Genomic DNA, 19,545 nt, shown 5'->3' with positions numbered 1-19,545 from the left:
AAATTGGTACTGCAAAGATATAGATGGAGACGGTCATGAGCTGACCCATTGGATTCCCCCATTGTCCCGTTGGCTTGTCATTCTCTCCTTTAGCTATATTTGATCCACTGTCCTGGGTTAACCTTGGAAACAACAGGAGCTCATTTAGCCACCACCACCGACTTTGTGTCTTTAGCAAAGTCACAGGAGAGAACAGATTCCAGAAGGCAATGATGCCAGTTGGAGAGAATGGCAGTCTCCCAAAGTTAGCTTTTCATGTCCCTACATTTGAATACAAGATGGGAGAGGGTTTAAGGCTCTTCTTTCTTGCAGCTCTTCCTTCTGATTCTCAAGTGACTTCTGGCTCTAACTGAAGTCACAGGATCACAGTATTTAGAGCTGGAAAAGGGAACTTAAAGATCTATTGTAGTCTGTTTGTTGTACTTGCCCAAGGTCACAATGAGTAGTGGCAAAGCTAAGGATGGCACCCTGGTCTTCTGACTTCCAGTCCAGGGCTCATTCTGTTGTATTGTGCTAAGCTACTCTACGACATCCCTGGCTGGATTAGTGTCCTAGAACTTTGAAGTTCTCCACACTTGCTTCCCAAACAGTCCTCTCTTTACTCTGGGGTCAGTGATCAATCAATCCATATTTATTGAGTGCCAATCACATTTAAGCCACTGCAGGGATGCAAAGATGGGAAAAGACACAAGTTCTAATCCTCATATGCTCTTGGAAAGCTCTGTGTAAAGTGAAATTTGAGGTTGATTCTAATCATCCTTGTACATTGAGGTTTTGGGTTAGGCGGGGGTGGAGAACCTGCTGCCAAACTTGAAGTTTGGATTGGAAATTCAAATTTCCAAGGATCATACTTGAGGACCTTGAGGGCCACATGTGGTCATGAGGCCACAAGTTCCCCACCCCTGGTTAGAGGATAATTTTTTGCTTGGATCACCAACCCTATGAATGCACCTGTGGCTCTTAGCTATGGATCACTGACCTGTAAGAAAAAATACACCCTGCAACACCTAACATTCAAGCAGTGTTGGGAATGGTGCTGCTTTAACAGAAAGTTAAACCTTCAGTATAAACAAAATCCCTGAAATTGCGATGACGGTCATTATCAGGGATTTGTTTAGCTCTTTGAGAGCAGCATCACAGTTCAGAGGCCTCACAAGTAACTCCATCCAAGCCCCATCCATGCAGAATGTCTCGACGATTTCCCTGACTAGTGGTCCTCCAGTGTCTGCACTGCGATAAGGAAGCCCATAGAGAAGGGAAAGTCTCTGTAGAGCCTCTGAAGTATCTTTGGGCTCAGGTCTGCAGCTTACAGAGCTGAGATAGCCACTTGTCAGGGACTTGCCAAGAACCCATAAAATGTGTATGGGAACAATGCTGGTAATGGAATAATGATAATACGTGTGTCATCATCAGCACTTTAAGGTTTACCAATCGCTTCCCTTGTGATACCTCCCTCTCTCACCCCCTAGAAGACTTTGCCATTTTATAGATGAAGAAACTGAGGCCCAGAGAAGTTAGTGACTTGCCTGAATCATACATCTAGTGAATGTCAAAGGCAAACCATTTCCCTAATTTATTGGTTGCATTAACTTGAAATTGCACTCACACTAATGCACAAAATGAGGTATAGCTAGGGGTGTACCCCTAGCCAAATGCCCCATTTTCCTATGATAATGGAATTTACATAAAAGCATGAAAACAAAAGCATAACAATATGCCAATATCCTGACATCCTGTCACACAAATCAAGGCATGGTAGGATTTCTACACCCTCTGCACAAAGTCCAACTTTCCCTCACAATGGGCATTGTCAAGACACATTTGTAGAAGGTAAGATTTCAAAGCTGAATCTCCTAGGCTGAAACAGCAGCTACAATATAGTATGTTATCAGCCCGTCTTCAGCATCCATTCCTGTTCCTCTGATGGCCCTAGTTGGCGAAGAACTTGGACGCTTTCAAGGTCACTGGGTTTTTGGAAGCAATGAGGCCTAGCAGCTCTCGAAGGGCTTCAGATTCATCTTTCTTGTTGGGTAGATCTTTAGATAAAAGGTAGGCTTTCACTGCAAGTTCATGAGCCTGAAAGGAAATGGAAAAAAAATGAAAGAAAATTGTCACAGGACTAGAAAAGCCCATTAAGCTCCTTGAGGGCAAGGAACTATTTTTGGACTCTTTTTGTATTGCCAATGATTAGCATAGTGCCTGGCACATAGTACACACTTAAGTGTTTATTGAATTAAAATTTTAAGATGAGATAGAGAGGGGAACAAGATCGTAGCTGTAGAGCTCCTGTCTCAGAAGGAAAATGGTCCAGAGAGGAACCCGTGTCTCCTTACCCTTCAACCTGCTCCATCTCCAACCCTGGGCCATCTCGTCCCTCCTTACTCAGCCGGGTAGCCCCCAGGGGCTCACCATTCTATACTGGTGTTGGGCTTTAGTCCAGCTTCAGTTCAGAACTTCTGAACTCAAACGATCCACCAGCCTCAGACTGCCCCAGCAATAGTGACAACAGTGTGAACCAAAGCACTTTCCTTTAAGGCAGCCATACTTCTAGCTCTAGGATCTGATTCTGTGATTTTCCAGCCTCCCTTCAAGGTGAAATATCAATGCCCTGCTCTTCAGATGACTCTGCAGAAGTAGGATCACCTCTAACAAGGTACCCAGGCACACCCACTCACCCATATTTTCCCCCAACTAACTCATAACAGACTTTCTCTGTGAGACCAATCCTGAGGTTGAAATAACTGCAGTTGCTTTGAATCTAGGATGTGTGTGTGTGTGTGTGTCTGTCTGTCTCTGTGAGCACACACATGCACAAATTCTAATGCAATTGGGAAGACTGAGACTGAATTTCAAGTTTTCCCTACCCTTCTATATATTATGATGCCATGGAAACTTGCCTCAGATAAATTCATCATTAGGTAATGAAGCATTGCCACCGTTTTCTTGATTTTAAGAATGACCTCTGGCTTTTCATTCTGTGTGTGTTCTCGGATTTCCAAGATGGTTTCCAGGGTGTGAACTGCTTCTGCTTCCTGGGGTTCATCTGCATGGAAAGTGGATTGGTTATGAAAAGCTCTAAAGTAAGGCTCCAGGCACCCCATCCTGGTCCCTGCCACTGAGAAGGATTTTTACTAGTTGTTTGACAGCTCCAAGACCACCGCCCTCTCCAACACCCTAACCTCCTAGGTCCCTCTGTCTCTTCCGTTCCTTTCAGCTACACACAGTGTTGTACACACGCACCCCTTTGATCTTGTCATCACCCACAAATGGTCCACTTCTGTGATCAAGAATTCTGAAATTATTTTACCCAATCATAACTTCCTGTCATTCTGCCTCTATATCTTAATCTTCTTGGACTTACTTTCTTTCTCATTGGGACTTCCAGTCTCTCTAGCCCTCAGACTTGCTTAAGCCATCATCTCTGCTCTGGCTCTATCCCCTAGTTGAACCTGGACAACTCTATACTAAAGATACTGTATTATACTATGCTATACTCTCCTCTACATATACTATACTACATATATTCTCGGTTCCCTGGCTCCCTTGTTCTTTGACTGCTCAGGCCTGGACAAATCCCACCATCTCTCTCTTCCAATCCTGCAGAATGAATGAATGAATAAAGCATTTATTAAATGCTTACTATATGCAAAACACTGTGCTTTGTGTTGGTGATACAAATAGAAAAGCAAGACCATCCCTGTTCTCAGAGAGCTCACATTGGGAAGACATGACATATGGCAGATTTCAGCTGCAAGTCAGATGGAAATGTCCCATTGTACTTAGGGCCCAGTGACAAAGCAAATGGTAATGCTTGTTCTTTTATGTCATTTTCACTGATAAAATCATATCCATTTCTGATGTTGAGCCACTGGATAGTGCCAAGGACTTTGGTGGCATAAATGTTTTTTTTCTGGGTCTTTGATAGCTGTGGCTGCTTCCCTGGATAATGGCTGTGAGGGCTGGGCTAGAAGCAGGGCTGCAGGCTTGCGGGGAGAGGGGGGCGCTGTGCCTACTTGGACAAAGCTGGAGAAGGTCACCACTGTGGTGATTATCACCACCACAAATTTGTTTTATACTCTCAACTGGGCCCTCAATTTAGCAAGGTGATCCTTTTATGCCTTCCAGATTGATTCTTTATCTCATTCCCCACAGAAGCTCTTCCAATCCTTCTATTCTTAAGCCTTCCATGCCATTCCCTTGGCCTGTCCTCAGAGCTGAAGATACCACCTCTTCTCTTCTTCTTTGTATGATATAATCCCTCGACATCATCCTCCACTCTCTCCTTTATTCCAGTAGCTGATAGATGGCTCTTCATACTGAGGCCAATGCTTCTATACACAACTTCTATCCCAACCCTTCCAATCTTCTCCAGCAGACTGCCTCGCTTATCTTTATTTCCTCCCCTATCTACTGGTTCTATCCCTGCCACCTATAAATATGGTCAGATCTCTCCTATCCTTAAAAAGCTGTCACTATTCCCTGCCGTCTCCTCTTCAAGCTATCATCCTATGTTTCTTTTCCCTTTGTCAGCTGAACTCTTAGAAAAAACCATCTATTCTTGTTGCTTCCATTTCCTCTCCTTTCCCTCACATTTCAGCCCTTTGCGTTCTGGCTTCCATGCTCATCCCTCACCTGAATCTCCAAGTGACCACTGATCTCTTCACAGCCAAATCTAAAAGCTCTTGTCAGTCCACATCCTTCTAGACCTCTCTACAGTCTTGCATGCTGTGGACTCCTGAACATTTCTTCCTGTATTTTCATGACACTGTTTTTTCTTGGTTCTCCTCCTGTGTGTCTAATGATTTCTTTTCAGTTTTCTTTGCTCGATCTTATGCAGATCCCCACCCCTCAAATATGGATATCCCATCAGGCTCTGTCCTGAGTGATTTTTTCTTGACTTTCTCCATTCTTTCTCTTGGAGACTTCATTAGCTCATGTGGAGTTAATTACCACCTCTCTGCTGGTGAAACCCAGATCCATTATGCCCAGATCTAGTCTCTCTCCAGAGCTGCAGTTCTATATGACAAACTGCCTTTTCACATTTCAAATGCAACATGTCCGAGATGGAACTCATTACCTTTCCTCCAAAATTTATTTCTCTTTCAAATTTTCCTGTTTCTGCCTAGGCTAGCACTATCCTTCCAGTTACCAAGGTTAGCGGCCTCAGTGTCATCCTCAACTTTTCACTTTCATTCACTCTGCATATTCAGGTGGTTGCCAAATCTTGTCATTTCTATCCCCATGACACTTCTTACATATGTCCCCTTCTCTCTACTCATACATCTGCTACATCTTATCTTTCAGGCCCTCATCACCTGTTACCAGGACCCCCGCATTAACCTCCTAACTGGACTTCCTGCCTTGTGTCCTCTCCAGCCCACTCAGCTGACAAAGTGATTTTCCTAAACCACAGGTCTGACTGCATCATTATGCTATGCAATAAACTACAATATCTCCCCATCACCTCTGGAATCAAATACAAGCTGCCATTTGGCATTTAGAGTACTTCACAACCTGACCCCAACATACCTTCTAGCCTTATTATACATTACTCCCCTTCATAAACTGAATGGTCCAGTTAATAGGGCCTTCTTACTGTTACCTCATACTCAGCTCTCCCTCTCCTGTCTCCATGAATGCCTTGGACTCTGCCCTTGGACCTGCCCTAGGCTCAGATACATGGCCCTTTGCTTTATCTTGTCTGGAACCTTCCCATGCATCACTTCCTGGACAACATTTCCAAACCATATTCTGCATGCATGACCTCCAGATCCCCTATTGTATCTCCCTATTAGAATATAAGATCTTTGAGGACAGGGGCTGTCTTGCTTACTTATATCTGTATCCCTAGCACTTACCATAGTGCCTAGCATCTAGTAAGTACTTTATAAATGCCTTATCTATCTACCTACCTATCTATCAATCTATCTATCTGTAATGGGGTATTGGTGCATGTTCAGATCACCTAACATGGTGTCATTCATGTGGAAGATACCAGGAACCTACTTTCAAGAGACTGGAGTACGTGTGGCCATTCTGCATTGGCCTGCCAAATGGTTGGGGGCAGCCTTTTCCATTGGTTGCATAGCTGGGACTGTTTGAGTAATATCAGGGCAAAGGTGACACCACACCTGACATTTGCCTCCTTCCCCTTTTCCACTGGGCACTGCCCTCTCAGCTTCATTTGCCATAGGGCCTTGAGCAGTGCGCATTAGCTATGCCCTCTTGGGACTGGAATGACCAAAAGGATCAATCCAGGAGAGATGCATTACTGCCTCAGAGCCCACAGCTGCTTAGCAATCTCTTCCCATTGCTCCCCTTCTTCCTGCCAGGACATGGTATTTATAGAACTGCCCATAGACTAACTTCAAGTTTAGGGGTTGACTTACATCAGCCTTGCAAACTCATCCAGGTAAGTAACCAGCCTGCTGTCCCAGCCAGAGGGAGCACCAGCCCTGGGCACAGCCCAGAGGCTGGTGGCCAAGTCCTTCCAGTTCTAAGAAGCTACCATGGCCTGTCTAGAGGCCATGATTCTGTCCCATTTGTGTTTCATCAACTCCCCTCTTCCCTCAGCACCCTGGCCAGCACAGCGCCCCCTGACTCCAGCCAAGCAGACCTACTTACTACCCCTCACAAAGTATTCATTCCTACTGCTAAAGGAACATCTGTGGCTCTGCCACTCCCTCAGCCTGGCTTGCCTTCTGCATTCTCTTTTGTCAATCCATGTCCCTCCCCTCCAGCTCAAAATTCATTCTCTCCAGGCAGCCTTCCTTGATCGTAGCCATCAGGACATCATGAATGCTCAATAAATGCTACTGGGCTGATTGCCTCTGGCTTCAGGAAGGTAGTTTCATTAAAATGTCCAGGATCAACCAATTCCTGGGTTGATCCTTGGCAGACATACTCTGTGGGTCAGTGAGCTATGTAAAATAGACTAGGGTTCTGAGTTCCAGTCTAGATATTGGAAAACTCTATTGACTTCCTGTGCTTCAGTATCCTCATCAATGAAATGGAGGAAATAATCAATATGACTAAACAGTATATTCAGCACAATACTTGTCTTGTTCTCACATCAGCTGAGAATACAATGAATGACATCATTGCTATTTTAACAAAGAGTATTTACCTAAACCAGTGTCATTTTCCAATTCCTTGGCCAAGATATCTGCTGGTTTCTTGCGAGCATGCAGCTGATTTTGAATATGTTGATCTAAAAATGTATGCCAGATATCAGTTACCTGTGAAGAGAAAAAACAGAGATAAGCTATGTAACCATGCCACTTGCCCTTCACCAGTGAATTCTGGACAGCCAGGGAGTTAGTTTTGTATACATCAGCTGCTAGTCACATCTTCTTACAGAGTGGAGATAGCTTTATCCTTAGAAGCTTGAAACTACTGTGCCTGCCCATGCCAGATCAAAGCAGGCATGACTTTGTGTGGGTATCAACAGGCAGTGTAAGCTGCTGATTTAATTTGGGAGTAGCCTAAACTGGGGACAGGGTAGAGGTTCTGGTCCATTTTGTGGTAATCCCAAGGGATTCCCTGGCATCCTGGGGCAACCTGATGTGGCTTGAAGCACTCCTAGGAAGACCTGAAAAGACCAGTGTAGGGGCAGGAAATGGAAAGAGGGGACCTGACTTGGTCATATGTTATAACGCTAAGAATGACAGATGCTTTCTTCATCTGATATTGTTGGGTAATGAACTGTCCCACAAAACTGAATTTTCTAGGTGACAGAACTTTGCACCTTTAAACAAACAAAGTACTTTCATTTTAGAGATTTCTTGTGGAAATCTTTCTAAAAAGTATTACTGACTTCCTTGCCTTCTTTTTTTTGTTTGTTTTTTGTCAGGGCAATTGGGGTTAAGTGACTTGCCCAAGGTCACACAGCTAGTGTCAAGTGTCTGAGTCTCGATTTGAACTCAGGTCCTCCTGACTCCAGGGCCAGTACTTTACTCACTGTGCCACCTAGCTGCCCCATTCCTTGCCTTCTTAGAAGATCTAAGCCTCCCTATTCCTACTGAGGGCATCACTAGCCTCTAGGCCACCCAGGTATCATGATCTTACTTATTAATAAATATTGAGAAGCAAGATGGTGGAGTAAAGCAGGGACTTGCCTGATCTCTCTCCCAAACTCCTCCAAACATTTTTAAAGAATGCCTCAAAACAAATTCTAGAGCAGCAGAAGGATAAAATGAAACGCTTTTCCAGCCCAAGACAACTTATAAGGCCAGCAGGAAAGATTTGTTGCACCAGGGTGAAAATGGAGCGCAGTCCAACAGAGGCTGCGCCAGCACAGACTGAGCCCCAACAAACCAGGAACAGGCCTCGAGGCTGACTGAATCAGTGGGAGTTGTGGCGGTTTCCAGACTTCTCAGCCCACAGAAGGTAAGGGAGTTGGACAGCTGGTCAGAAGGAGATTCAGGAGTCCCTTTGCTAACACCAGAGGCAGGACTCTATTGCTTTGCCCGTACTTGGATCTGGGTCACAATCCTGGGTCTCAGTCCCAGGAAGAGGCAGAGCACTAGCACACCAGAGCTTGCAGTCACAGAGAAGCTGGGACCCTGGTCACAGTTCCAGGGTGGGAAAGTGCTTGTAGTCATTCGCAGACTAGTGCATAGTACAGAGTAGTAAACACACCCCTCCCTAGATCATACCACCTTAGAAGAACCAAAAACTTATAGGTCCCCAGAATTATCTCTGAAAACAGCTGCAAAAAACCCCTGAAGCTTGGGATGGTCCCCCCTCCACTCCAGAAACAGAATCCCATTTTAGCACAGAGTTAAAAGTCAAGAAATGGGCTGGAAATGAGCAAACAGTAGAAAAATATCCTGACTATCGAAAGTTACTGTGGCGACAGGGAAGATCAAAACAAACTCAGAAAACAACAAAGTCAACACTCCTACATTCAAAGCCTCAAAGAAAAAATATAAATTGGCCCCAGGCCATGGAAGAGCTCAAAAAGGATTTTTAAAATCAAGTAAGAGAGGTAGAGGAAAAATTGGAAAGGAAAATGAGAGTGATGTGAGAAAATCATAAAAAAAGAGTCAACAGCTCAGTAAAGGTGGCACAAAAAATACTGAAGAAAACAACAACTTAAAAAACAGAATAGGCCAAATGGTAATAAAAGAGACACAAAAATTCTATGATGAGAAGAATGCCTTGAAAAGCATAATTGGCCAAATGGAAAAAGATATACAAAAATTCACTGAAGAGAGCTCCTTAAAAAGTAGAAGTGGCCAAATGGAAAAAAAATAGGTACAAAAATCCACTGAAGAAAAGAACTCCTTAAAAATTAGAATTGAGCAAGTGGAAGCTAATGACTCAGTGAGACATCAAGAAACAGTAAAACAAAGTGGAAAGAATGAAAAAAATGTGAAGTATCTCACTGGAAAAACAATTTACCTGGAAAACGGATCCAGGAGAGATAATTTAATAATTATTGGACTACCTGAAAGCCATGATCAAAAAATGTGCCTAGATCATTCAAGAAATTATCAAGGAAAATTGCCTTGATATTCTAGAACCTGATGGTAAAATAGAAATTAAAAGAATCCACTCATCATCTCCTGAGATTCCAAAATGAAAACTCCCAGGAATATTAAAGCCAAATTCCAGAGCTTCCAGATCAAGGAGAAAATATTGGAAGCAGCCAAAAAGAAACAATTCAAATATTGTGGCACCATAGTCAAGGTAACACAATATTTACCAGTTTCTACATTAAAGGATTAGAGGGCTTGGAATGTGATATTCTGAAGGGCAAAAGAACTAGGATTACAACCAAGAATCACCTATCCAGGAAAACTGAGTATAATCTTTTGGGGCAGAGCATGGATATTCAAAGAAATAGAGGACTTCTAAGCATTCCTGATGAAAATTCCAGAGCTGAATAGAAAATTTGACTTTCATATAGAAGACTCAAGAGAAGAATAAAAAGGTAAACAGAAAAAAGAAATCATAAGGGACTCAGGAAGGTTAAATTGTTTACATTCCTACATGGGAAAATGATACTTGTAACTCCTAAAAACTTTCACATTATTAGGGCAGTTAGAAGGAGTATGTATAGACAGAGGACATGAGTGTGAATTGAATATGAAGGGATGATATCTAAAAAAATAAAATTAAGGGGAGAGAAATAAGAATGTGCTGGGAGAAGGGGAAAGTGAGAGGTAGAATGATCTCACATAAAAGAGGTGCAAAAGAGCATTGACAGTGGAGAGGAAGATGGGGGAAGTGGCCAGAGTAGGGGGTGGGAAGCACGTGAACCTTACTCACATAGGAATTTGTTCAAAGAGGGAATAACATACACACTCAGTTGGGTCTTACCCTACAGGAAAATAGGAGGGGACGGGAATAAGATAAGGGGGAGGGACAGTGCTAATAGAAGGGAGGACAGATTGGGGGAGGTAAAAGTAAGAAGCAAAACACTTTTGAGAATGGACAGAGTGAAAGGAAAAGAGAAAGTAAGATAAATGGGCAAAATAGGATGGAGGGAAATACATAGAAGTCATTACTGTGAAAAAAATTTATAGTAAGTTTCTCTGATAAAGACCTCATTTCTCAAATATATAGAAAACTGAGTCAAATTTATAGAAATAAGAGCTATTCCTCAACTGATAAATGGTCAAGGGATATAAACAGGCAGTTTTCAGACAAAGTAATCAAAGTTATCTATAGACATATGAAAAAATGCTCTAAATCACTATTAATTAAAGAAATGCAAATTAAAGCAATTCTGGACTGCTACCTCATACCTGTCAGATTGGCTAATATGACAGAAAGGAAAATGACAAATGTTGGAAGGAACGTGGGAAAATTAAAATACTAATGCACTTCTGGTGAAGTTATATACTGATTCAACCATTCTGGAGAGCAATTTGGAACTATTCTCAAGGGGCTATAAAACCATGCATAGCCTTTGACCAAACAATACCACTACTAGCTCTGTGTCTCAAAGAGATAAAAAACAAAAAAGAAAAGGACCTGTATGTACAAAAATATTTGCAGCAGCTCTTTAAGTGGTGGCAAAGAATTGGAAATTGAGGGGATGTCCATCAATTGGGGAAAGGCTGAACAAGTTGTTGTATACGATTATGATGAATGGTGAGCAGGATGCACTCAGAGAAACCTGGAGTTACTGATGCAAAATGAAATGAACAGAACCAGAACATTGTACACAGTAGCAGTAATACTGTATGATGATCTACTGTGAATAATTTAGCCATTCTCAGCAATACAATGATCTAAGACGATTATGAAGGACTTATGATGAAAAGTATTGTTCATCTCCAAGAACTGGTAGAACCTGAATCCATATTGAAGACACTTTACTTTCTTTTATTTTTCTTGGGTTTTTTTGTCTGTTTTCTTTCACAGCATGACTTACAGCATGTTTTGCATGACTACATATGTGTAACCTTTGTCAAATTGCTTGCCTTCTCAATTAAGGGGAAAAGAGGAGAGAGGGAGAGAGTTTGGAACTCAAAATTTGAAAAAAAAATGTTAAAATTGTTTTTACGCATAAATTGGGGAAAAATAAAATATTAAATTTAAAAAATATTGAGAAGTAATATAGCATATTGTATAGAGTACTGGACATGGAGTCAGGAAGACCTGGGTTCACTTCTCACTTCTAACATGTATTCAACTCGCAGGGCAGCTAGATGGCACAGTGGACAGAACAATGACCTTGGAGTCAGGAGGACCTGAGTTCAAATCTGACACTTACTAGCTGTGTGATTCTGGGCAAGTCACTTAATCCCGATTGCCCCGAAAAAAAAAGTGTAGTCATTGGCCAGTCACAAAACCTGAGTCTCAGTTTCCTCATCTGTAAAAAGTGGATAATGCTATCTGTAGTAGCTATCTCCTATGGTTGTTACAAGGATCAAATGAGGTAACACATGTGAAATGCTTCAGAAACTAGAATATAAATACCAGCAATTATTATTTATTTGAATAATGAGTATAATTAAATTAATAAATGCTCTTCATTATCCTGGGCTATAATACAGTCATTCTCTCAGGCACTATGGAGGGGCATGCCACTGTTGACCAGTATAATGAGCCCAGATTTCTGTGTTTTGTGAGCTCTTATCAATTTTTTAAAATAATTATCCCCTTCATGCTATCCATTCTTTTTGCTATGTGCCTATAGAAGGCCTTCTCTTTTCCAAATGTGTTGCTTTCACTTTGATCAAGAGACGAGACGACTCATTTTGTTAGATACTTAAGTAAACTACAAGTCAGCAGATTCTGAATGAGGGCCTAAGGGACATTCTTATAGATGTATGAGCTTTATTTAACATACACAAAATGTGACCCTTGGTGACATTTATTTTTGACAAACTATAGGTCTTTTTGAGCTTACTTCTGAGTAAACATTAATTCATTCAATAAACATTTATTGACTATAGTGTGTTTGGTCCTAGAAGGTTAGAAATATAAATGACATGGTTCCTGGCCTCAATGCACTTATAATCTAATGCAAAGCATTAAAGAGGTTCATAGATAGTAGACAACAGTTGAGATTTCTGGATAAGTAACTTCCAGGTAAGTGATATTATTATAATAAACATTATCTGTATTTTAATATATTATTTTAAAAATTATTATAATATCTTTAATTAAAGGGGCCATCCCTTGACTCACTTCTTAAAGAGGCCTAATCACTAAATGGGCATTACCTCACTCACGGCGAGAACCTGAAAAGACCTTAGCCTGAAAGGGCCAGGGTCTCCCAATGCATCCTGGACCATCTACAATAATCCTGATGAATATCAGGCCACTGGACCCAGATGGCTCTGGAGGAGAAAGTGAGGCTGGTGACCTTGCTCAGCCCTTCCTCACTCAAATCAAAGTCAACTGCAAGTCATGTCATCATTTCCCTGATGTCATGGTCCTCTTGGAGAACAAAGGACAAACACAATTATGATATCTTAAATGTAATATTTCAACATGTAAAAATATCTTGTATTCAAAGAAAGAGAGGGAAATTTGAGCCCTTTCCATTTTTCTTTATCCTTAACAGTTTATATCAGCAATCCTGTTGTTGTTCAGTCATGTCCAACTCTTTGTGACCCCATTTAGGGTTTTCTTGGCAAAGATACTGGAGTGATTTGCCATTTCCTTCTCCAGTTCATTTTACAGATGAGGAAACTAAGGCAAACTGGGTTAAGTGACTTGCCCAGGGTCACACAGCTAGTGTCTGAGGCTGAATTTTAACTCAGGAAGATTCATCTTCCTGACTTCAGGCCTGGCACTCTATCTACTGTGCCATTCATCTACTCCCTATCTGCAATTAGCTACCCCCCAGATTCCTTTCTTCCTCCTAATAGTGGACTCCAACATAATTTAATTACCTTGCTCCTAGGACTGTGACAGGATATGCAACACTGCATTTGGCTAGGATTAATGCTAATCAATCAGGAACATATCGAGTGCCTTCTATTTACCCAATAATCTAACTTTGGTGAGTGGATTTTGAGTAGAATAGCAGTGGAGTCTTGAGATATGAACATGACTAGAGAAATGCCACCTCCACACACATACCTTTCTAGTCTTCTTATACCCCCATCCATGTAATCTTGGACCCAGTGACGTGGGCCTCCTGGCTATTCCTCAAACCAGATGCACCTTCTGTCATCTCTGGGCATTTCCTCTGGCTGTCCCCCATGCCCAGGGGACTCCCTCCTCAGCTCTGCCTACTGACTTTCCTGGCTTCCTTTAAGTCCCAACTAAACATACTTCTTCTACAGGAAGCCCTTCCCAACCCCTCTTAATTCCAGTGCGTTTCCCTCTCTTCTTTCCTGTTTATCCTGTAAATAGCTTATTTGTACATATATGTTTGAATGCAATCTCCTCCATTAGACAGTGAACTCTCAGAGGGCAAGGACTGTCTTTTTTTGTATCCCCAGCCCTTAGCACAGGGCCTGGCACACAGTAGGCACTTAATAAATGCTTGCTGACAAGCTGATCCAAATGATATGAATGCAAATGGATGATGGTGGAACAGGCTCATCAGGACCCAGTGTTTGTCTGTGCTCACTCACCTTTGTGTACAGCGAGTCTGCTATATCCAGCTTCTTCTGGTGAAAGAAAACATTCGCCATGAGGAAGTATGCTCCTGAGGTTCTGATGTCATCTGATCCATAGATACAGCTGGCAAAATAAATCTGAAGAGGGGAGGATAGACAGCAGTTTGGGCAGGGCATCTAGGGGGTTACTGAAGCCTTTGGCTGCTAACATCTTCACTCAGTGACAAAGTGAATCAGTAAGTCTTTCCCGATTCCCTGGACCTAAGCAGGGTGCTCTAGGAACACACACATTAAAAAGTCCTTTAAGACACGGTCTTGGCCTTGAGTGAATCTGACTGAAGATACAAGTCACAGAAAATAATGAGGAAATCATAGCTTGCATTGTCATGTGTCGCTGTGGCCAGAAAGTGGTGGAAAAGACATTAACAAGGACTTTTATGATTAAAAAAAAGAGTGGGCTGGGCTGGTAGCCTGAATGAGAGATGGAGAGCCTCTGAACAAAGACCTGGGTGCATCCTTTATAGAGGTTTTATGGGATGACTTAGACAAACATCAAACTGCTGTGGAAGGACAGTAGAGGAGTGCTGGCTTCAGAGAGAATACAGGTCTTTATAAATAGGTATGATACAGTCAGTCAAAAACCAAGCTTTGTATCAGGGATGGGGAAATGGTAGGGGAGGGATGCTGTCAGCTGCCCTTCCTCCTTTCCCTACTGAGAGCCTGGAACACAGTGGAGATGGCAACCAGACACACGCTTGAGTCCAGAAGTGTCTGCTAGGCAGGTAAGAGATCAGCAGCTAGGGAGCTATAAAAAGATAGTCAGCCTCCTCAGCAACTAACATTATAAATTATACACAAGACATTTTCTGGCAACCAGGTTCCCTTTAAGAGCTGTATTATGGACAGCAGTCCTTCGCTACAGTCCTGTCTTTCCCTTTTGCCGCCTTCCCCTCTCCCAGCACTTTGATATTGTTCTCTCTCCCTGGCATGGGAGCCTCTGAGTCCTATTCTTGGCTAAAGACATAGGCCCCTGGCTCTGGGCAAAGATGCTGTGCCAGGGGTCCTACCGGCCTGCCAATATTCTACAGTGTAGAGGGCAGGTGAATCAGTCAGTTGGAGAAGGAGCCCCCATGAGGGGCTCCTGCTACAGGCTGAGGGTTGAGGTAGTAGCTCCTGACTGTCCCACATGGCATGGGACCTCTGGGCTAGTGCTTGGACAGCAGGGGGAAAGCACTGAGCGTGGGGCCAGGGGCACCTGAGACCCACCTCCGATGCCTGACAGCTGTGGGCCCATGCACAGGACGCTGCCGCTTTCTGAGCCTCCCCTCCTTATATACTTCCATTCTCTACCTCATGGGGTTGGTGTGCAGAAGGCACTTTGTAAACCTCAAAGCGCTACAGAATTGTGAGTTATTGTGATCACTTTTATTAGCTTTAGATCATGGAAATGTTAGACTGGATGATCATACAGAAGAGCCCCACTTCCAGAAAGAATGTCACAAGACTAGCTAGCAGAAGTTTGGTAAGGAGAAGCAGGTGAGTACGTTTGGGAAGATGGTTTTGTTGAGCCTGTAGACACGACAGTCTGGAGCAGGATCACAGATCAAACGAGGGCAGAAGAAGTTTGGAGAAAGGGGAATGGCCTTTGGTTTCTCATTGTAGGAAGGGGTGATTGGGGTTACACTGAGACCATGTTCTGAGACCTGGGACATTAGAGGAGGAGGAGGAGAATGAGATCTGATTTGTGCTAGTGGCCCAACTCATGCATTTTGAGGGAAAATTGGGAAAGGAACTAAAAAGCTGAAGGGGTTCCCTGCCCAGAGAGAATAGAGTGCTAACAGAAATGCCCAGTGACCAAACTACAGCTGGACAATTCCAGCTACTTCCCTGTACCACCTGTAAAAGCCTAGAGGACAGGTGAGGAAATCACTAAGACATGAGACCTGGCCACACGGAAGGAAAGCAACTATGGTGTGTACCCCTGGGTGAAAGTGGAGACTCTCTGCCCTAGGGAGCTTGGTCCAGTGACCTAACCTGACCTCCTGGGATTAAGCCAGGCCAGTTAGCAAAGCGTCTTCCCTCAAGCTTGAGAAGAGGTCTCTACGTTGGGTCGGGGGACTGGAGCAGAAGAAAGGGGAGCAGGAGCGTCGTCCGTGCTTGTGAAATAATAATAGTAACGATAATGAGAGCTGATTTTTTAGGGTGCTTTTAAAATTTACATTTTTGCTGACATTATCTTTTTCCACTTTACAGATGAGGAAGCTGAACCTCAGGGAGGGCGTTTGCTCACGTTCACAGAGCGAGTGTTGAAGGCAAAATTCAAACCCAGGTCTCTCCTGACCCCAAATCATTAACCCTTCTTCTTACTATATAACAGGCCTGCACAACCTGCAGCCCCGCTAAGGATTTCGAGGAGCCTGTGAAAATGGAGAGCATGTTTTCCTACATTTCCGACATCCTACACAGAGGAGGTTTTCCTCTCCATTGTTCGTAGGCTGCCCGAAATCCTTAGGTGGGCCACAGCTTGTGCAGGCCTGCTTTATAACATACTGGCTGTTCCTTTTGGGGAGAAGGTAGAGGGAGGGCTGAGATTTGGAGGAAGGAAGAAGAAAACTGAGTGGGTTAGAAGTGAGGCTCATAAATAATAGATATTTGTTCATTTATTGGATCCCTAAATAGACTGTAACATCCTTCCAATATTCAAGAGATAACAGCTCATACATCTGTAGAGTTTTCAAAACACGTTCTTAAACACAATCCTGTGCAATAGGAAGGACAGGATCTGTTATCCTCATTTTACAGGTGAGGAAACTGAGGCTCAGAGAGGTTGTTTTAACTGGTCATGGTTATATAGCTAGTAAATCTCAGAGCTAGGATTCACACTCAGGTCTTCTGATGCATAATCCATACCTCTGAATGATACTGCCTTCATGCAGATAAGGTATTTTCTCCCATTTAGCAGAAAGGCAACTGAACCCCAGAGGTTTCACTGTGTGGCTTGTCTGAGATCATAGGAACCTACATAGATTTAGAACTGGAAAGGTCCTTAGACATCACTTAACCCAACCCCCTCTCATCCTACAGGAAGCTGAGGCACAAAAAGTTTAGGTGACTTACCCAAGATCATACAGCTAGTAAGTGGGCAAGGCAGGATTTGAACACAGGTCTTCCTACCTCCAACTCTAGGCCCTATACACTATGCCGTGCTGCCTTTCTACTCAGTGAGTCCATGGTGAAGGGGCAGTAATTTCCCTTCTATCCAGATCTCTTCTTATGACTCCAAATTCAAGGCCAGCAGCCACTAGAAGGCTCCTCTGTCCTGGAGGCAACTTTGAATAAAGTAATGAGCCCAGAATTGTACCCCAGATCTTGGCATGAGGACTATGTCCCCTGCTGAACCCTGGACCTTCAAAGAGCACCAGACTGGGAATGAGGAGACCCAAGTTCTATTCTGCAGCTTTGCTCCTAACACCCTGTGTGACCTAGGATGGGGTACTTCCCCCCATCTGGGCCTAAGTGTAGCTAACTCTGAAACAAGGAGATTGAATTCAATGATAGATAGGGTTCCTCCCAGTTCTGACATTCTTAAGGCTTGGCCCACATCTTAACTTACATCATTGGCCAAATGATAGCGTGCGTCTTCATAGTTTTCTTTGGCTGTGTAGAGGATCCCCAGGTTCCGATGTAGGAGAGAACGAATTTCATCAGTGCAATCAGTCGACTTGAGAACAGTCCACTGGGCTTGGGAGAGGTATTCCTCTGCCTGGACAATGTGGCCAAGACCTGACACAAGAAAAAGAAGGCCATGGTATACTTGCTGGCCAATGTATTTATGCGGAATTATGAAATACATCCCTTTACAGTGAATTCATACATCTACAAGCCTTAGTTAGTGAATATTTGTGCAGGAAACATTCGCTTCTATGTGCCTTTGCCCTTTTAATAGAGAAGAACTAGCTGGTCCATGGGAGGCATTATAATGCTATGCACAAAACACAGACGGAGAGTTAGGACATCTAGACTTTAGTTCTGGCTTTGCCATTAACTCATGGTGTTTTCTTCCCCTTGCAGACTTCAGTTTCCCCATCTATAAAATGAGAGGGTTGGGCTAGGTTAGTCTCTATGGTTCTTTCCAGCTTTGAGATTCTATTATTCAATTAAATGCCAAAGACAAGACAAATCTCAATAGAGGAGGATTTAATCCAATTCAGAAAGTGGGAAAGGTTGGCTACCCAGGCCTCACTGTAAGCCATGCCTGAAAGGCCCCTGAATTACTCACGTCAATACAGCAGAAGAGGCCCAATCTCTGCTACTTAGCTGTCTAGTCTATAGTTAACAAGGGCAAAGAAACCCTTTCTGGGACTCTTGGATGACTCAAAATTCACTTCCAGAGCTAGACAAATTCTATCTTGCACTTCTGATGATAAAACATCTCTGGACTTTACTTCAAAAGTGCCACTTATCAGCATTCTTCTATACCTTAGTAGAGATAACATTCACTTTAGAAAAACCCTTATGTGTCCAGCACTTGAGCAGGTTAAAGCATTCTCACAAGCATCATTTCATCTTATTCTCACAGCAGACTGATGAGGGTGGGCTCGTGTGACTGATAGCACTGTTCCCTTTTAACAAATGAGGAAGCTAAGGCTTAGAGGGAAAAGTAACTAGCCCAAGGTCACAGAGAAGCTAGTTAGAAGCCTAGTAGAACCAGCTTTCCTCAGAGGCCCGAAGAGGGCCTCTCAGAACCATTCTGCCAGGTTACATACAACTCTACAGAAAGGTGGCTAGAATCCTTGCCCCTGAAAGGAAAGGTAGAGCAGATAATATCATTCCTATGTTACAGATACAAATTTACAGATAAGGTTCATGAAGCATACATGGCTTGCACAGTCACACAGTGCTAGAACCAGAACTGGAATCTAGGTTTTCTGACTCTAGTTTGGTCCCCTGGCCCAGGCTGCCAAAATGTCTATTTTCTAATGAATGCAGACCAATCAGATGCTCTCTTTAGACTCTGACCCTCCCCTGCCCCTGCCACTTTTATTTCCCTCCATAAACTTCTTGCTTCTTTCTGTGCATGCATGCTTCCTATTTTTCTTATAATCAGAAGATCTCAGAATTGGAGGTGGCCTCAGGAGCTGCCCAGTGCAAAACACAGCTGAGTAAAAATCGGAACCAGAATATGCCTGGCAAGTGGCCACACAGCTTTGGTTTGTAGACCTACAATGAGATTGTAGCCCATTGTAGCCCACTGTTCCCAGAGGCTGCCTGTTCCACTTCTGTTTTGTCATCTGCTGCATTCTCAAAGAGGACCATGACATCATGGAGGTAATGCCATGTAAGTGAATTGGATTTAAGTTAGGGAATGCAAAGTCACCAGCCTCACTCTCTCCTCCAGAGCCATCTGGGTCCAGTGGCCAGAAATAGATCAGGAGGACTGGAGATGGCCCAGGATGCAGTGGGGGACTTTGGCCTTTTTTAAGCTAAGGTCTTTAACGGGTCTTAGTTTGAC

General features: G+C 43.2%; 1 protein-coding gene across 1 annotated transcript in view; it reads right to left on the bottom strand.

Annotated features, from left to right (window-relative positions):
- Positions 1-1,929: 1,929 nt before the first annotated feature.
- The window catches only part of ZMYND12 (zinc finger MYND-type containing 12), a 31,900-nt gene continuing 14,284 nt past the window's right edge, over positions 1,930-19,545 (bottom strand). Inside the window, exons 4-8 of the mRNA XM_036743751.1 lie at positions 17,647-17,816; positions 14,049-14,171; positions 7,127-7,238; positions 2,898-3,043; positions 1,930-2,076 (exon numbers count right to left, since the gene is read on the bottom strand). Coding sequence (XP_036599646.1) covers positions 1,930-2,076; positions 2,898-3,043; positions 7,127-7,238; positions 14,049-14,171; positions 17,647-17,816 — 698 coding nt within the window. The remainder of the gene's footprint in view (positions 2,077-2,897; positions 3,044-7,126; positions 7,239-14,048; positions 14,172-17,646; positions 17,817-19,545) is intronic.

The sequence above is a fragment of the Trichosurus vulpecula genome, chromosome 2, assembly GCF_011100635.1.
Source record: "Trichosurus vulpecula isolate mTriVul1 chromosome 2, mTriVul1.pri, whole genome shotgun sequence".
Lineage (NCBI taxonomy): Eukaryota > Metazoa > Chordata > Mammalia > Diprotodontia > Phalangeridae > Trichosurus > Trichosurus vulpecula.
The sequence above is the reverse complement of the archived record's forward strand: the minus strand, read 5'-3'. Positions and strand labels throughout refer to the sequence as shown.